This window comes from Mastigoproctus giganteus, chromosome 6 (assembly GCF_048544385.1).
Source record: "Mastigoproctus giganteus isolate SK-2022 chromosome 6, ASM4854438v1, whole genome shotgun sequence".
In the NCBI taxonomy this organism is placed as follows: domain Eukaryota; kingdom Metazoa; phylum Arthropoda; class Arachnida; order Uropygi; family Thelyphonidae; genus Mastigoproctus; species Mastigoproctus giganteus.
Genome location: NC_143580.1, coordinates 203274427 through 203293328, shown reverse-complemented (window position 1 = coordinate 203293328; position 18902 = coordinate 203274427). Strand labels below are relative to the sequence as shown.

Below are 18902 nucleotides of genomic sequence, written 5' to 3'. Positions count from 1 at the left end.
ATAACACTTATTGGACAGAATGCTAGAGTACTTAAGCGATTCCTCTACTGCCTAACCAGGGTGAAGTGTGGGCAACGAGAATCCCACTATGGGCCGAACGGCTAAATGGTTAGTGGAACAAAATAACACGACACTACACAACCCTAACACCCACATTACACTTTTGAAACCTTTGATCTTCACAGGATTCTGTGATACAGAAACAGAGTACACAACGCCGAGATGGGGAAACCCTAGGGGCCGTTAGACATCGAACACTTTACTTTTAATTCATCAGCACACTTCATCCTACCCATCCTGTTTAACTGCTGCCTCAAAACTGGCTTCTTCCCATCTGACTGAAGAATAGCACACCTAAAATTGATTTTAAAAAATCCAACCAAACCACCGGACAATGCATACTCCGTTGCGGCCGATTGCCTTGCTCCCAGTTGCTAGCAAACTATTAAAGAGGATGTTGCGTGTTCGAATTCAATGACACTATAACGAAGCAAATCCCTCTTCGCCAAAACAATTTGGCTTCAAACCGGCTCTCTCTACCATCGACGCCCTACAGACGCTTATTGATGGGGCTACAAGCTCCGACAAGAAGTATTTTCTAGTCATATCAATAGTGTCGAATGCCCCTGCGAAGGGGCATTTGACACTATATGGTCGTTGAGCGTGCTTGCCAGACTGAGAAAAGCATGCGTGCCCCAATCAACCTGTACAATATCATCAAAACATACCTATCCAAAAGGAAGATAGAAGTAAACGCTCTCTACAGAAAACTCACCAGACTGGTCTTTAAGGGGTGCCCTCAGGGCTCAGTCCTGGGGTCACTCCTTTGAAACCTCATCCTAGACGAATTCCTGGGAGAAGTGAGATCCTAGGCCTTTGCAGACGACCTCATCCTTATTGTGTGGCGAACTCTCTTGCTCAGCTGGAGAGAATGGCAAGTAGGGCATTCGACGTGTTGCAAACTTGGGTTGCGACCCATTTTCTCAGGATTTCACCGAACAAGACTTCATTAATACTACTTAAAGGAACCCTTAACCCCCGTAGGCCACCACAGATTAAAATTGAAGATAGAACTATTAAATTGGCCCAACAAATTAAATACCTGTGGGTCATCCTGGACTCCCATCTCTCTTTTTGACCGCATCTAATGTACATCAAAGATTAGATTCAGAAATACTCGTCGATGGTCTCTTCTCCAGAAGAGACTGGGGCCTACAGATGAACCCTGTCACTTTACTATACGGCCATCCTTATTCCAATTTGTTTTTCTAAACTTCGCCTCTGCCAGGCTTCCTATCAGAGTAAGATAGGCAGCCTGGCTCACCTCCCAGTGGTGGTAGAGGGCAACGTTTGGGCCACTATGGGCTCTGCGGACAAGCAGCCAGAGACAACAATAAAACATAACACTACTCTGACACAAACCAGACATTACACTTTTTCTGGCTTTTACAGAGATTGTGTACTTCTTCAGAAAGTACATGGAGCAGATGTGAGAAAACACCGGTGGCGCCTTCCACAAAACACTATGCCACTATAACTTATGCTTCTGTAGTTTGGTTCCCCAAAGCCACCAATGTAGCCAACAAATGCCTTCTGGACACAATCTAAAGAATCACACTACTTACCATCACTCGCGCCTGCAGCACGGTAATATCCATTCTCTACAGGCCCTGGCGGGGACTCTCCCGCTCTAACTCGAAATAATCAGACCTGGAATGTTGTACCACCTAACCGTCTGTGCGCGTAGTACAATCGTATCTCCATTTCGAACCCCCAGCCTTTTCTTGGTGGAAAAGGCTGGGGTTTCGAATCCTGTCGATGACGCGAGGAACTTTAATGGGGGTTTTTCACTCCATGGCTGAGTTGGTCGATCTCAGGCGTAGATAGCAAGGTTTTTTTTTTCCCAGAAACTGGGGTTTTTTTCGTTCAGCAAAACAGACAAATCGACCAGAAAACCACGCAATCTACAGACAAAATACATATATGGGGATATATAAAAAATAGTTCGAGTTTTAGTTTGTACCATCTAACCAAAGGATCCGCGTGTACCCTCCTAGACTTTACACTTGATCCAGACAATGACAGAAAACTGTAAAAAGCAAGACTGTTTTCCTATACCTGCAGCAGACGTGGCAAACCAGATGCACGGTCTCGAAGAAGGAGGAGGTCACTAAAATATTCATCCTGACAGCTGACAGGTTTTACCCCAGCTCCCCGACCTGGTTCCATCCAGGACTCCAAGTGATGTATCTTCTCATGATGCATTTAACGCGAAACTCACCTACTTTGTAATCACCCAGAGCCCCCTCTGTATCTGTGAAGTGGAGAGCTGGCATCATCTGATGTTTGACTGTGAACTCTACGAAGACATCAGATGGATGCAGTCTCATCACAAAAATAACAAAAATAACATACCTACCACGAAACATGGAATCGCACCTACTGGACACGGCGGATGAATGTAAGGCTTTTACGAAATTTGCGCGAAGAAAATCCCTCATAGCGGCAAAATCGTAACTTCCAAAAACGTCCGCTCGGCTTACACCCGCTGTTGATTGACTGAAGGGGACTCAACACTGGACTACTCCGACTCCAAAAGCTACACCATCCAATGTATGGGTAGCTCAACAGCCTAGACGACTCAGCAATGCCACAAAAATAGACTCCATGGACGGGAAAACATGTATGACCGAAAACCAACCCGACAACTCTTGGATGGGACCATACAGTCCCAGGAACAGCAACCGGTCTTGACCCACCTGATTTGACCATGACATCTGCAGCTTTGCTGCCAGCACCATTCTGGAGATCCGTACTGACTCACTTGCTTGGTACCTTTAGTCATTCCCCTGGGCGGAGGGGAAGCATGGGCTTCTGTCTCCTCCCCTGCCACCACCCCTTCTTCCTCTGGTGGGCATGTCTCCACTGATCTGTCAGGGGTCGCCTTATTTATCGTTCCCATATTTCTGTCTGTCTCTCCCAGTTTTCAGTCTCTCCCCACCACACTTTAACTAAAACGACAGCGTACGTGCCCTAAATTAACACAGCCAAATTACTAACGTCAAAATTCCAACCTCACTCTCATTAAACCATTTAGGCCTAATCAAACTCTAGCGCCTACGTAATTTTTTTTTTTTTTTAACAAGAGGCCCTTGCCACTGAAATCTTCGGAAACTAGGTGATAGGGCCGGCCAGAGTATAAAATATAATCTGCTGGGTATCTGACCTACCTCCTCGTGGTAAAATGTGGCCAACGGTGGGTCCTATTAGGAGCCCAACGGATAAAAGGTCAGAAGATACACACCACGACATTACACTATAGAACAATACCCATATACTTTTTAAATTTCTGACCTCCACAGAATACTGTTTCACAAACAGTGCATACAACTCCGCGTTGTATGCATGCATTACTTATACTAATACAACTACTAATACTTACATTAATACTACTAATAATATTATCGATCCACAATACAGATAGCTCATCATGTACTATAGGAACAAATATGACACACCCACATAAATAATGAATTCATGCAGATTAAGCAAAATCCGTAAATTTGAATATCCAGTTCACACCAATATCAACAAGCAGTTGTCCTTGAGAGCACGCATTGGATATACGCATTTCACAAGCTTCTACCTGATAACTGGAAATTAACCACTTCAATGTACTCACAAAACCACTATCACAGTGAAGCACTGCTTATTGAATATCCAAAACATCAGTAAGATAGAAATTCAACTTTATTATCTATTTTAAACTTAAAAGAGCTTTTAACAATGCAACATATCACTAGAGACAAAACCAATATCAACGAATACATCACTTTTTGAAAAGAATTAATATGCTGCCTCATTTTTAATATAGATATTGACAGGCAAAAATTTAGTCTGCACATCATAATTTTTCACCAAGAAGAAAAAGAAAAAGGAGCACAGAACAAGTATGCAGAGACTTCTGCATCTAGTGTCACCTGGCGGTATTATTGGAAAATTATAAACAAAAAAAATCCACAAATACACGTATTCTTAAGATATTCAGAGTAAAGATGGGAAAATTTTATCCAGTAAAAGTAACAATCTGTTCCTGTTAAAAAAAAACAATAATAATAAGAAGAATAAATAATAATAAAATAGTTACCTTCTATTTGTTATTTCATAACAGATAAAAGACGGATGATATTTTTAGAGATGGGAGCAGATTCTTATCGGTTACCATAATTGGAATAGATCATTCCTGCATAATTGAAATACGATTTGTGTAACATTTACTTTAGAAACAGTAATTCCTAATAGAGCAACGAGTATTATTTTCGTACTTCTATTTAACTATTTAAAACAAATATTTGTAGGTTTATTTTTACTAAAAATAATTGTGGCAGATCACTTTCGTCTGTCCTGCATAGGTTCGAAAATCAAAGCATTAAAAAATATATGACGAGGGTGATTAAATCGTTAATTTAATATATTTTTCAGTTATTTTTCAATCATATTTCGGGACAACCTAGCAATATTAAGTACGTCGTTAAAGATTTACTGAAATGGAAACTTGGGTTGTTGTGCACGTTCATTAAATTTAATGGTACAATCTTTGTTAATGATTATATCCCATTTGTTAGAAAAAAATGAAGACTAAAGTCACACTCTTCACGAGAAGTAGTTGTCAACTAATCAGTTACTAGAGTGTTAGAGAATTCTCTAGGCTCCGCCAAATTTGTTTTGAGCCCTCGCGGATAGCCCGTGGATGCAACCATCTTCCTCCTCACATAGGACGTAAAAGGGCTGAGTTTGAATGGGCTTTTTCATAACGTAGCTGAATAATTTAGTCTCAGGCGAGTGTTGCGCAATTTTTTTCTCTCCAGGAAACTTGAGTTTTTCGCTCAGCAAACAGCCAAATCGGCCACAAAATACATGCAATTTACACACAAAATATACTGACATAACCCCGGGGCTCATATCTGGTGAGTATGGGCTTGGCACACCCAGGGTCCTGAGGCTGGATATCATCATTCTTCTCTTTCTTGGTGATTCCCTTCTACTTTTGACTCTCTCTCTCTCTCTCTCTCTCTCTCTCTCTCTCTCTCTCTCTCTCTCTCTCTCTCTCTCTCTCTCTCTCTCTCTCTCAGGGTTACTCGGGAACTTTCTTTTTTTTTTCCTGGTACAGCATAAGCCTCAGGCTTCCTTGCATCATATGGATATTAATAATCTCCCAGCCTTAGTTTGTTTTAGCGCTTAGCGCATATACACGCACACGCGCGCTTCTTCTGCAAGAAATATAGTAGAAGTCAACATTTTTAATTGTTGCAACCAGGGCCGTGCAAAGGTACTTGGGGACACTGATGCAAAAGGGGTTAAGGGGCCTCGTTTGTTGAGACTCGGCTCCTTCGAGTGGAGCTCCTAGATCGGGAGGTTCTGGTGTGGCACATCCGATGCACACCCAATTTGCACGACCCTGGTTGGAGCGTTCAGGCATTTGTATGCGTGATCTGGCTGTTCTAGGAATTACTGTTCCCTAAAGTAACAGTTATTTCCATTATGTGGCAACAATCAGTGGCGCATTCAGGTAAGGGGGAGGCTTGACGACTAGGTCCAGGTATCGTCGTAAGTGGGGGGGGGGCATAATGACCAGGCTTTTGAATTTTTTTTTTTTTTTTTTTTTAGAGCGCCTCCTTCGTTCTTGTTATTTAATTTCGAATTTTTGGTTAAGGGGGAATATTCCCCCTCTGCCCACCCTTGAATACGCCCCTGGCAACAATCTATGTTCTTTCTTCTAATTTAGTAAGAATTTCAAACTAAAAGTTGTTGAAAATACTCTCTATCTTCAATTCGGAAGTAGTATGGTAAATTTAACACATGGTAATGGCTTTTGTGACATGGGGACTCCTGAAATCAGGGGCCTCTGAGAAGTTGCCCTTTTGACCATTAGTAAAGCGGATTTGCATATAGTACGTGATTGGACTGTTACAGCATTCTTTAATATACACTGAGTGATCACTGAATTATGACAACCTACTTAATACTTTGTAGGTCCTCCTTTTATCCTCGGTACAGCAGCTATCCGACGTAGCATTGATTCAACAAGATGTCGAAAGCGTTCGGAAGGTATGGCCAGCCAAGCTGTGTGTAATGTGGTCAGCAATGCAGGTATGAAGGTGATTGGTGTATCCAGACGCCTCTTTTTTTTTTTAATACTGTTTTTATTTTATTTTTATTTTTTTCTACTCTTATCTATAAATTTTTTCAAAGAGGCCAGAATAACTAAACAACATAACACTACACGTTTCTGGCCTCTCTACAGAGTTTTGTATCATCACAGAGTAACATGGCAGAGATGAACTTATGTTCCAGGAGCCACTGTATAGAAGATACTATAAAAAAAAATGCCTTTCCATAGTATCCTACAAGTGCTCTATGGAATTGATATCGGCAGAGTTCGGAGGCCATTCGATATGCTGGAAGTCAGAATTGTGTTCCCCAAACCATTCTTGGCACATCGTCATCTTGGAAGACACCATCGCCATTCGGGAAAAAGTGTAACATAGCGGGGTGCACACAGTCAACAAGCAGTTGACGATAGCGGAGACCACTGATACGTTGTTCCACATGCACCAGGGGCACAAGTTCCTGCCAGTGATACATGTGCCACACCATACAACCGCCTCCACCGGCCTGCACTTTTGATACTATGCATGATGGATCAAGAGGGGCTCACACCTATCCCCAGGGGCTCACATCTAGTGAGTATGGGCTTGGCACACCCAGAGTCCTGAGCTGGATATCATCATTCTTCTCTTTCTTGGTGATTCCCTTCTACTTCTCTCTCTCTCTCTCTCTCTCTCTCTCTCTCTAAGGGTAACTCAGAAATTATTATTTTTTTTCTTGGGTGGTGCAGCATAAGCCTCAGGCTTCCTTGTACTATATGGCTATTAATAATAATAATAATAATAATAATAATAATAATAATAATAATAATAATAATAAGAGCCTCATGCTGTTGACGCCCAATCCGTACACGACCATCCATGGTGTGGAGTAAATAACGTGACCTGTCCGACCAGCACACCTTCTTCCAGTCTTCCAACGTCCAACTTGCATGCTCTTTGCACCAGGCTAGTCTTTTATGCCGATGAACCTTGGTTTGGAGAGGATGCAGTAGGGGTCGTCTGCTGGTATAGCCCATACGTGCGAGCGGAGCGTGCGACGCATGGTCATGCCAGATATTGTTTCGGGTTGGCCCATGTTGTATTGGGTAGTCAACTCTTGAATAGTGCTGCGCCTGTTCGCTTGTACGAGTCGTCGTACAGGCGAACAGGCCCGGCGCTCACCTCTAACATCAACCTTTTGCTGACCTTTGAAGTCTTGCCATTGGGTCGTTGTTCGATCATTTTGACGCCAGTCCTGGTACATTTTAACTACAGCTGCTCTCGAACACCCCACCAGTTCAGCCGTTTGGGAAATCGAGGCACCAGCTCGTCGAGCACCCACAATCTGCCCTTTATCAAAGTCCGATAAATCCTTCCTTTTACCCATCACGCTCGGAATTTTACTACCTACTGAGCCACTGACACCTTATCTATGCTAAGTAGGTCGACTAACTTCGCACTCTCGTACCTCACGTGGTTAACATGTAGCATTCAGTTTTCATATGGTTGGTCATAATTCAGTGATCGCTCAGTGTATATATTTTTTTCTAAATTATGTTTAAAGAATTCTGTGGTAAACTTTCAAATAAATAAATTCAGTTATCCAAAATGTTGTGATGGTCGTTATTGATTATCAGTTCCAGCATGTTCATTTTATCGTACTGTTCGAATATCAGGATGAGTGGTATATAAAGGTTTTCATACAATAAATTTTTCAAAAAATTATAACTTATCTTGTTTTTGTTGTAAAATATTAGCGTTCCAATTGTTAATATTTTCCAATTCGAGCTAGTACTTATAATGTGTATGTTGTTGTTGTAATAGGATTTTAGGAGCATAGGCAACTAAGGCTATATTGCTCAGCATATACTGTCTGTAAGTTGCGCGTGTTCTGTGGTCGATTTTCTGTTTTGCTAAACGAAAAATCAGAGTTCCGGGAGAAAAACCACTCTATCGCTGAGACCAACTAACTCAGCCATATTGTGAAAAAGGACATTAAAAATTCCTCACGTCATCGATGGGACTCAAATTCAGGTCTTTTCCACCCGGTGTGGGAAGGCCTTTGATTCTACTACCTGTGCTACCCACGAGGGAAATGTATATTAAAATAATAAGTCCATTCATATGGGTACCATTCATATGTTGACTGAGGGAAGATAAAGCCCTGAGAATAATTTTGTTTTATATTATGTTATTGAATTAAAATGTATTGACGCTTGTAAAAGTTAGCAATATAGAATACAAGAGTCCCCACCCCAAAGAAATTTCTGGGTGTGAGCTAACGGATTCGTTAAGCAGGCCCCCCCCCGTCCTTTCTTTTTAATTAGTCCCTGACAAAGCATACTACAAAAACAAAATAATAAATAAATAATAATAATAAGATTATAGAGGATTAAATTACATCTTATTTCTTCATTTTTTTATATGCAATGAATCACTCTTAGATAAATAACAACGATTAAATTTTGCAATGTAATTGACTTATTTTTATAGTGAACTTGATTTTTTTTAAAACAAAGATTTAAGATATAGCTTTTTAAAAAAATTCCCCCAGCCGTTTTTTTTTTTTTTTTTCCTATGAAAAGTCAAAGATGGGGATTCCCGGCTTGCTTCTTGTAGCGCGTTATTATGAGTTGCCGGTAGCTGCTGTTTTATTATAATTCATACTTATAATTCAAATAGAATTATGGGCAGTCTTAAGCAAACTTATTTATTGTGTTCTTTCAGTTAATCGTGCACTTTCACTAATTCTTTTTACAGTTTACACCTGACATGTTTATTACATTGTTATCGTATGAATGAAAGAACTGAACCCTCATATATCCATTCTTCCATTATCTTTCCCTCTTGCATTTGTGAAGCGTATATCTGAAATCTAAGGGAGATTTTCCTAAGTCACTTAATGCTTCGCACGTTCCGTGAAACATGCTATACAAGGTTACTTCTTAATTATCTGCCAACTATATCAGGTATGCAATTCTCTCTCTCTCTTTAGGTAGTAATTGCAGTTTAAAATATCTAATGATTACGAAGTGCATTGTTTCAAATTTTTCTTTTATTTTGTTGTCGTTTGGTACGTAGATCTTTTGGTTTTGATTTTAACATAAGACTTCAAAATTGCAATGCATATAACAAATGTTGACTGGAGTTTTTCATCCTTTTAAACCCCCTCTCGGAGTGCAGTATTCGAAATGCGGTGATGTTCTTGTAATCTCACTTGTCCTGATCTTATCTAGAAATTAGCTGTTTTTCTATCTTTTATCGTCAGTGATTAATTGATGCAGTCAGCACACATGACTGTGCTGACTGTATTGAACCGCACTTTTCATTGACAAGCATTAGACTTTTTTTTTGGCTTTAGTGTCATTCTTACTTTGATTAATTTGAGTTGTATAGCCTACCCATAAGAGCATTAAATCCCCTCCCCCCCAGTGGGGCAGCTTTGGACAATGATTTCCCCCGCATTGCGGGTTTGTGCGGTATAATATATATATAATATATTATATAATATATATAATATTGTATACACAAAACGATCAAGATCCTAATCAAAGAAGCATATCTTCCTGATAGAAGGAGGGAAAGACCGAGTCACTAACTATTCTAATCAATTTTTTGACCTTATAATGTTATCAGTTATGCACAAACGTTTTGATAAGTTAGCGTAACTTATCACAAATAAAAAATCGAAACTATATGTTTAAAAGCTTCGCTGCAGTCTGTTCGGGACAAAGTCCTGTTGAATTCGGATTTCACAATGACAGGTTGTTCAGATCGTGTGACGCGACTGCAGAGAGGATTCGCGTGCGCGGGGAAGAATTGTGTACGGAAAAGTTTAAAAAAAAAAAAAAAAGGGCAGTTATCTACGGGTAGCGTGTGATCACTATTGTGCATACTGCTAGATCGAACTCGCACATCACCATAAAAAAAAAAAAATACAAAACCCATTAACTGTAGTGTAGGTCAGAGAAGTTTTCATGTTTGAAGGGCGCCTCCGTAGCCAGGTGGGAAGGAGCAGCAGTGCGCAGCACACGCTTCTTGATTAGACCGGGGTTCGAGCCCGTCACCACCAAATAGGGGGGGATGCGGGGAGGTCAGGGAATGACCACCGCATATCCCGGAGCAATATGGCCTTAGTTGCTAATGCTCCTAAAATCCAAATAACAACAACAACAACATGTTTGAAGTGAAAACTCCTGTGATCCTAAGAAACATGTATGGAAGCAGGGGTGCACGCAGCTGGGCTCCCGGTTTCGGCTCTTCCCCCAAGAAAAATCCTGGCATATAAAAATAAACAGAAATATGTAGTTGTTCTGTCATCACTTATCCTCAGTGTTATTTGAAATACTGTCAAACACGCTAACCATATTTATTGACACTTTTCGTTGACAAAAACATTTGACGTTATTTATTTATTTTTTTTTTTCAGTGACCCGATTAATTTGATGCATTTGAGTTGTATATCCTATATGTGTGTGTCAGAAGGTGGCTATATATCAAAATATCATACCACCATAATGTGCAAATTCCATTGCCTTCAGAGGAGTCATTTAGAAAGAAATTCCTTCAATAAGTTATTGTAATATTTATGAACGTTACCTAATTTAATTACATGTTATTACTAATACAGTGCAATCTCAATATACCAAGCCTTGTTTTGCCTGATTTTAGCTATAATGTGAGTGCTAACCCCCCCCCCCCCCACAAGGAGAATGATATTATTAAAAAACACAACAACAACACAATTTATGACAGAATACTGATTTTACAACGGAAAGTGACAAAAGTAAATATCTTTAACTCTGAGAGGAAACCAGCTACTACAGGGGTTTCCAAAGTGTGAGATATCCATCTACCCCTATGAGGAGATGCATGAATAAATTATGCAAATTGAGTTGAATTATGGGAGTATTTTTTAAAGTTAAAATTTTGAAACCAGTTTGACTGGTTAGCATTAATATACCCATGCAATTTGTTTTTTTGAAAGAAGCATATAACAATTATATCTTTCCAAAAAGAACTGCAGTAGTGAATGCTGATACATTTTATTCTTTTTAGCTTTGTTAGTTTTATTCTTTTTAGTTTTGCAAAATCAAGCAGAACTAAGGAAGGGAGATAAGCTTATTTGTGTTTGGTATTGAATATAAACAAGTCCTGAGCTGGATATCATCATTCTTCTCTTTCTTGGTGATTCCCTTCTACTCTCTCTCTCTCTCTCTCTCTCAGGGTTACTCGGGAACTTTTTTTTTTTTTTTTTTTTTCCTGGTGCAGCATAAGCCTCAGGCTTCCTTGCTTCATATGGATATTAATAATAATAATAATAATAATAATTCACTACAGCATAAGAATATCACACTTTGATTCTACAGATATTTGTTTTGCATCATTCTGAGGAGCACTGTACAGTAAATGTAGAAAAGTGGTCTGGTACAGTTATTGTTCATGGGCCCCAGGTACAGAGGGTGGGGACAAAATCTTTGCTAAATGCTTTGAACATAGTTGTAATAAAGGTGGGCGACAAAAACCAGCTACATGCCTGAGCTTTCAGGTATCATTCATAGACCTGCCTACAGGACTAAATATGTGACATTGTTCTTTTGATGAGCTTTTTTTTTGTTTTTGTTCTTTTCTGTTTAGCTTCCGTATCCGAGTGGTTGGGAGTGCAGTAGCACACACTCTTTGAGTAGACTGGGGTTCAAGCCCCTGACTACTAAATATGGTCGCACTGGACTGGTGTGCCAGATTATGGTCCATTTCCCTCAGCATGAACTGTTGAGGAGGCTTCCATCCTGCAGTGGATTGATAATAGCTGCAGTTTTACCTTTTTACATCGTCACTGGTAGCATAGTGGTAACAATCAGGCCTAGGTTTGAATGCTGTCTAGATAGCAGGAATTTTTACAGACTTCTTTTTTCACACTGTGGCCAAGTTAATTGGACTCAGGTGAGAGTTGCACTGTGCTTAAACATCAACAAACAATTAACCACGCGCCTCACGCACCATCCTGGCAGTGCATCTCTATTCCAACTGCCATTCAAGTATTTTAATCCGATGAAGGCTGCCACCCAGCCGAAAGCTTATTTATGTATTGTAGTTTAATGCTCTGTGCAACAAAATAAAAAATTTTTTCGCATTGCACTGCTTTTACTCAAACTGGGATTTTTTTTTTTTTTTTCATCATCATGAACTTGGTCCGGCTAAGTCTTTTAAGACCTGTTCCATTGTAGCTCTTGGACTTGGTCTTGATCTCGCCATCATTGTCTTGGTCAACCAACATCTCTCCTGCCTATAGGCTTGTAGTTAAAGGCTAATTTTGGGATCCGGTCTGGGTTCATTCTTTCTATGTGACTGATCCATTTTTCCCGATACCGTTTTACGTCATTTATTGTTATCTACTTTTAATTTCTCGCGTATATCTAAATTTATTTGGTGGTCCAGTCTTGTAAAGCCTAATAATGGTCTTAAAAATCTCATTTGTGCTGCTTCTAGTTTGTATGCATATTTCTTATTTATGACCCAAGTCTCACAGCTGTAGAAAAGGGCTGGTTTTGAAATGATGTTGTGCAGTCGTAATTTTGTTTCGTTTTCATTTGTTTTCCGAAGTGGCTGTTAATAATTCCATTCATTTTATTATATTTTTGTAGTTTAGTGTGGATGTCTTTCCCTTCATTTGATATTAAATTTCCCAAATAGGTGAAGTCATATTTGTTCTATTATTTTATCATCAATAACAATTTTGACTCTTTGTATGTTTTTTCCACATAATCCCATTGATTTTGTTTTTGAGGTGGAGATTTTCATCTCGTACTTTTTACCTATTTTATTAAGTTCATTTGCTGCTATCTGTAGTTCATCTTCGAATTTTGCAATTATAACTTGATCATCAACATATAATATAGTTTGAATTTTATTCCTGTTGTTCAACTGTATTCTGTTGTTAATTGTTTGTTTCCATTCTTTAAGAATTTTATTGATCTAGATATTAAATAAATTTGGTGATAGTCCACATCCCTGTTTCACTCCTTTATTGGTGTTAATTGGGTCTGATAGTTGGCCATTAGAATATTTATACAGACTTTTGAGTTTTTATACAGGGTGTCTCAAAAATACTGGTACAAATGTTTACGGGAGGTAGGTAACATCTAAAGGAATGGGAATCACATAGGAACCCATAACCATAAATGTCACGGGAAAGTAGTAGCAGAGGCACAAAAAGCAGAAATGACACAAGACAGTAATTAGTGGCAAACATTTATTTGACATAATATTAACAATGGAGTACGAGATGGATGCATTTCATGATGTTACAACAGATGCTCAAAGGTTCCACCATGAGACGCGATGCATGCGTGACACCAACACAGCATGGATTGCCGGACACGGTCGAACACACCTGGAGTTTCTTTGACAGTAGCAGCAGCAGCGCAGACGAGCTTCGCCACGAGATCCATTTCCGTCTCCACAGGCAATTCATACACGATATATTTTAGGGCCCCCCCACAGAAAGAAATCAAGGCTCGATTAATCAAGTGAGCGTGGGGGCCAGGCAACGGATTCAGCACGGCCAATCCATCGACGCCCAAAACGCCTGTTCAAATGGTCACGAACACACCTTCCATAATGGGCAGGTGCCCTGTCATGTTGAAACCAAATGTTGCGTCTCACATTTGCTGGAACATCGTCAAGTAACCCTGGTAGAACTTGTTCAAGAAAGATCCGATATTTAGCAGAGTTCATGTGGGATGTTAGCAGGTATGGGCCGACTAAGCAGTCACCGACCATACCTGCCCACACATTTATTGCGACACAATGTTGTGCCGCATGGGGGCGCACACCGTGTGGGTTGTCGTGAGCCCACACATGAGCATTGTACTGATTGAATAAGCCTTCCCGAGGGAAATAAGCCTCATCCGTGAACAAAACATAGGCTGGAAAATTCAAGTCTTGAACACTTTCTTGGAGAAACCACTGCGTAAAAGCCATACGTGAAGGATGATCTTGGGGGAGAGCAGTAACTGAACCCTTTGGAGATGAAATGGGTGTAAGGAATTGTCATGCGAGACATGCTGTACACTGCAACGAGACACTCCTGAGGCAACGGCACGTGTGCTGGTAGTAGGATTATTCTGGACGGCATTCAACACACTTTCTTCCATGGCGGGAGTTCGCGTTGAAAGTGGTCCGCCTGCACTACTCCTGTTACCTCTAAATGACCCATAATTGCACAAGTTTTGGTGCATACACGCAAACAAATGATGGTCCAGTACATTTCTGTCTGGGAAGTGTTCTCCATAAATTCATTGAGCGGCTCATCCATTGCCCTCTGGTAATCCATACACCAGGAGCATGTCTGCCAGCTCACAGTTCGTATATCGATGCATGCTCTTTGTGTGGCGCCTACTGCTTGAATGAGTAAACCAGAAATTTTCCCTCTCGCGAACTGATGAACAGCGCCGTGTACTTACAGTGACATTTCCGGTTATGGGTTCCTATGCGATTCACATTCCTTTAGATGCTACCTACCTCTCCTAAAACGTTTGTACCAATATTTTTGAGACACCCTGTATAGGCTTTGGATCGCTTTCTGGAGTTGGGTTGGGATATTTTCTTCACGTAGAATCTGCCAAAGTTTTTCCCGGGTTACATTGTCATATGTCGCCTCCATAACCAGGTGGGAAGGAGCAGCAGTGCATAGCACACACTTCTTGATTATACCGGGGTTCGAGCCCGTCACCACCAAATACGGATGCAGAAAGGTCAGGGAATGACCACTGCATATCCCCGGAGCAATATGGCCTTAGTTGCTAATGCTCCTAAAAACAAAATAACAACATTGTCATATGCTTTTTCATAATCAATAAAGAGCAGAAATGTTGGTAGATTGATTTCTCTTCTTTTCTCTAAAATTTGTTGTAGTGAGAAAAATGGCATTTATTGTGCTTCTCCCTTTTCTGAACCCACATTGTTCTTCTTCTGAGGATTGTTCACTGTATTTATTAAGTTTATTCTTTAGTATATTAGAGTATAGCTTTGCAGCAGTTGACAGCAGTGTTAACCTTTTGCAGTTGTCAGGGTTATTTCTGGAGCCTTTTTTGTGTAAATTGATTACTATTCCTGTTTCCCAATCTTTCGGTATCTGTTGCTTATGCCATATGATGTTAAATAGCATTAGTATTAGTAGAGGCATTTGATGCAAGAAAGCAAGTTTATGCAGCATCAGCCAAAAAAAAAAAAAATAAATAAATAAAAAAAATAATAAATAAATAAAAATAACCACTTCCACTTCACTCCTCTGTTCGTTCGAAATACCTGTCCAGCTGAGCCTTAAACTTATTTAGGCTATCAACTTCCACGACAAGGGATGGAAGTCTATTCCACCAACCAACCACCCGCTGGCTAAAGGCAAATTTCCTCACGTCTTTCCTACATCTGTCTTTTCTCAATTTGAATTTATGCCCTCTCAGGTGATTATTCTGAGCAAGAGGAAGAATCCCATCAGCATTGAGCATGCTCAAACCATTCAAGGCTTTATACACCTCTATCAGATCACCTCGCCGGTGCCTAGTCTCCAGACACTGTAATTCGCAAAACTTAAGCCTTTCTTCGTAAGAGCACCCCGTTGTTCCATTCACTAATCTTGTTGCCCTTCTCTGTACTCGTTCCAGCATCTCTATATCCTTCTTGAAATGAGGCCTCCAGACCTGTATACAGTACTCTAGGTGTATCCTGACCATTGCCTTATACAGGGGAATAATCACCTCCTTATCCCTGCTAGAAAAATTCCTATATATCATGGACAATACACCATGAGCTACTCTTGCACCCCGTCTGCACTGCTCAGAAAACTTCATATCTGCCTGCACAACCACCCCCCAGGTCCCTTTCATTCTTGACCACTGTCAGTGTAGTACCACAGAGTTGATACGTTGCTCTGGGGTTGCTGTTTCCCATATGTAGTACTTTACATTTGGCAATGTTAAACTTCATTTGCCACCTCGAAGCCCATCTGCTCAACCTTTCCAGATCCTGTTGCAGTAGCATAGTGTCAGTAGTGTCCTTGACAACCCTGCCAACCTTCGTATCGTCTGCAAACTTGGACATTAAGCTTGATATACCATCATCAATATCATTTGTGAATACAGAAAACAATAATGGATCCAATACTGAACCCTGAGGGACTCCACTGATAACATTAGTCCATGATGAGCAGTGTCCATTGATTACCACTCTCTGTCTTCTCCCCCTCAACCACCCCTTTATCCATAGCAGCAATTTGCCTCCAATGCCACACTGCTCCAATTTGTGCAGCAGTCTTCCATGTGCAACAGTATCAAAGATCCAAGTATATAATATCAAAGTTATTCCCTGCATCCAGTTCTTTTGTGACTACATCATAGTATCCAATCAAATTGGTCAGGAAAGACTTCCCCTTAACAAAACCATGCTGTGTCTGAGCTATGACTGAAGTCTTGTCTAGATGATCCTGCAGTGCTTCTTTAACCAGTGCCTCCATTAATTTTCCAGGAACAGAAGTTAAACTAACAGGTCTATAATTATTTGTGTCGCCCTTTGATCCTCCTTTGTGAATTGGGGTCACATTTGCACATCTCCAGTCCATGGGTACTTCCCCTGTGTCCAAGGAAGCTCTCATAATTATGGCTAAGGGTTTGCTTATTTTCTTTGCTGCCTCCTTTAATATAACTGGATAGATCCCATCCACCCCAGGTGCCTTTCTAGTATTTATCTTCAACAATTTCTCCTCCACTTTACTCTCAGTTATTACAAGATTCTCTAGCTTACTGCCAGGGTTGAATACACCTCTGTCATTCCCCTCGCTGAATAACTCCTCATGTGTGAATGTCGATGCGAAATATTCATTCTGTTTGTTTGCTGCCTGAGCAGGATCATTAACAGTTGACCCATCGATATCAAGTGGACCAATCTGATTCATCCACTTCCTTCTAGAGTTTACATAAGTAAAGAACTCTTTGCTGTTTTTCTTTGCATCCCTTGCCAAAGATTTCTCGTAATCTGCCTTCGCCTGCCTAACCCCCTTTGTAACTTGGTTACAGATCAACTTGTATCTATCATAGGCTTCTGTGTCACATGTTAATTTGTATGTATCCCATGCATTTTTCTTCTCTACGATATGTCTCATTAGTTCATCTGACATCCACTTAGGCCTAAACCTTGAACAATATTTCTTAGTTGGTATGTAAAGCCTAGTAGCTTCCAAGATAAGTTCTTTGAATGCTTCCCATTTTGAATTTGCTGTTGATAAATAATTTTAGTAGTGCGTTTTTTAGTAAGGTGCCCCCATATTTAAATAGTTCTACATTCAAATTGTCTATGCCTGGGCTTTTTCGGTTCTTTAATATTAACTCTAGTTCTTCCATTGTTATATTTTCTTCATCTTTGGTTATCACCGATTCATCTTCCAATTCCCTAGTGCCTGGATTATACCATAGTTTGGAATAGTGTTGCTTCCATTCTGCTTGGGAGATGGAATTGTTTTTTATTCGATCATTTGTGTATAGTTGTAATTTCTTAAAAATTTTAAAACCTCTTCTCTGTGGGCCCGTGATATCATTTTCTAAAGATTTAACAAATTTATCCCAGTCATCTCGTCGGATTCTTCTGGTTAGTTTTCTTAATTCTGCTCTAAGCTTTTTATATTTTATGTGTGGATGTAGGTCTTTAGTTTGTAGGAACAGTTTATAGGTCTTTTTTTTTTTTTCTCATTGATTGAATTTCTTTCAATTCTTCATTCCAAGTTCTTAACCAGTTTTTATTTTTTATAGGTTTATATCCAAGACTTTTTTCAAAAGCTTCCAGAATTGATTTTTTCATGTTTGACCAGATTTGCTCAACATTATCACTTTCATTTGATTTGAGTTTTTCTTTCAATCGACTTTCATACAGGAATTTAGTGCTTTCGTCTTCCAACAAATGTATTTTTAATTTCTTAGTAGTTTTTGTTGGTATTTTCTTCTTTTTATTAAGATAATTTCTTTTTATTTTGAAAGTGCTTTCTACTAGGTAGTGATCACTGTCAATTTCACTGCCTCTGAATACTCTAGTGTCTCTAATTTTATCATTTAAATTTTCATTAATGATAATATAATCTATTATAGACTTTGTTTCTTGCTTCCCATGTGAATTTATGGATATTCTTGTGTCTGAAAAAAGTATTTGTAAATAAAAATGAAAAAAAAAAATGGATGAAAAAAAAAAAAAAAATTTTTTTTTTTCATCCAAAAAACAAACCAGGCAAACTAACCATATAACAAGCAATTTACAGGAAATATTCTGACACTTATAGTCTTAGTTGTTTTGGCACAGCAAAACAATAATACATTGCTATAGTGTAAAAACTTTTTCCTGTAAACATGTCTTGTAAACATCAAATTGCTGTAAAAAGATAATAAGTTTGAAATTTTAGTTTTCAAGTACATGGAGTATTGTTGTTTAATATTTTTATGTTAAACTATATATTATTATTTTTTAAAACCCCAGTAAAATTGCAGTTTGTCATTTAAAACATTAACCTATTTATTTTACTGGTGTCAAATTAATAGAACTTAAAAAAAATATATGCTTAAAAATTTTATTAACTGTTGTGTATTCATTTTTAAAAAGACTAGGTATATTTATTTTCAGCTGTAAAAATAAGTGGGTGTTAAAGTTGTCTCTAACACCTGCATATGATGGGTGTTAAAGTTGTCTCTAACACCTGCATATGATGGGTGTTAA

At 39.4% G+C, this 18902-nt stretch overlaps 1 protein-coding gene across 1 annotated transcript in view; it reads right to left on the bottom strand.

Annotated features, from left to right (window-relative positions):
• Positions 1-3312, bottom strand: part of LOC150084891 (uncharacterized) — a 129427-nt gene extending 126115 nt beyond the window's left edge. Inside the window, exon 1 of the mRNA XM_090376383.1 lies at positions 3231-3312. Within this exon, the coding sequence (XP_090232509.1) occupies positions 3231-3312 (82 nt within the window). The remainder of the gene's footprint in view (positions 1-3230) is intronic.
• Between the last annotated feature and the right edge of the window lie 15590 nt (positions 3313-18902).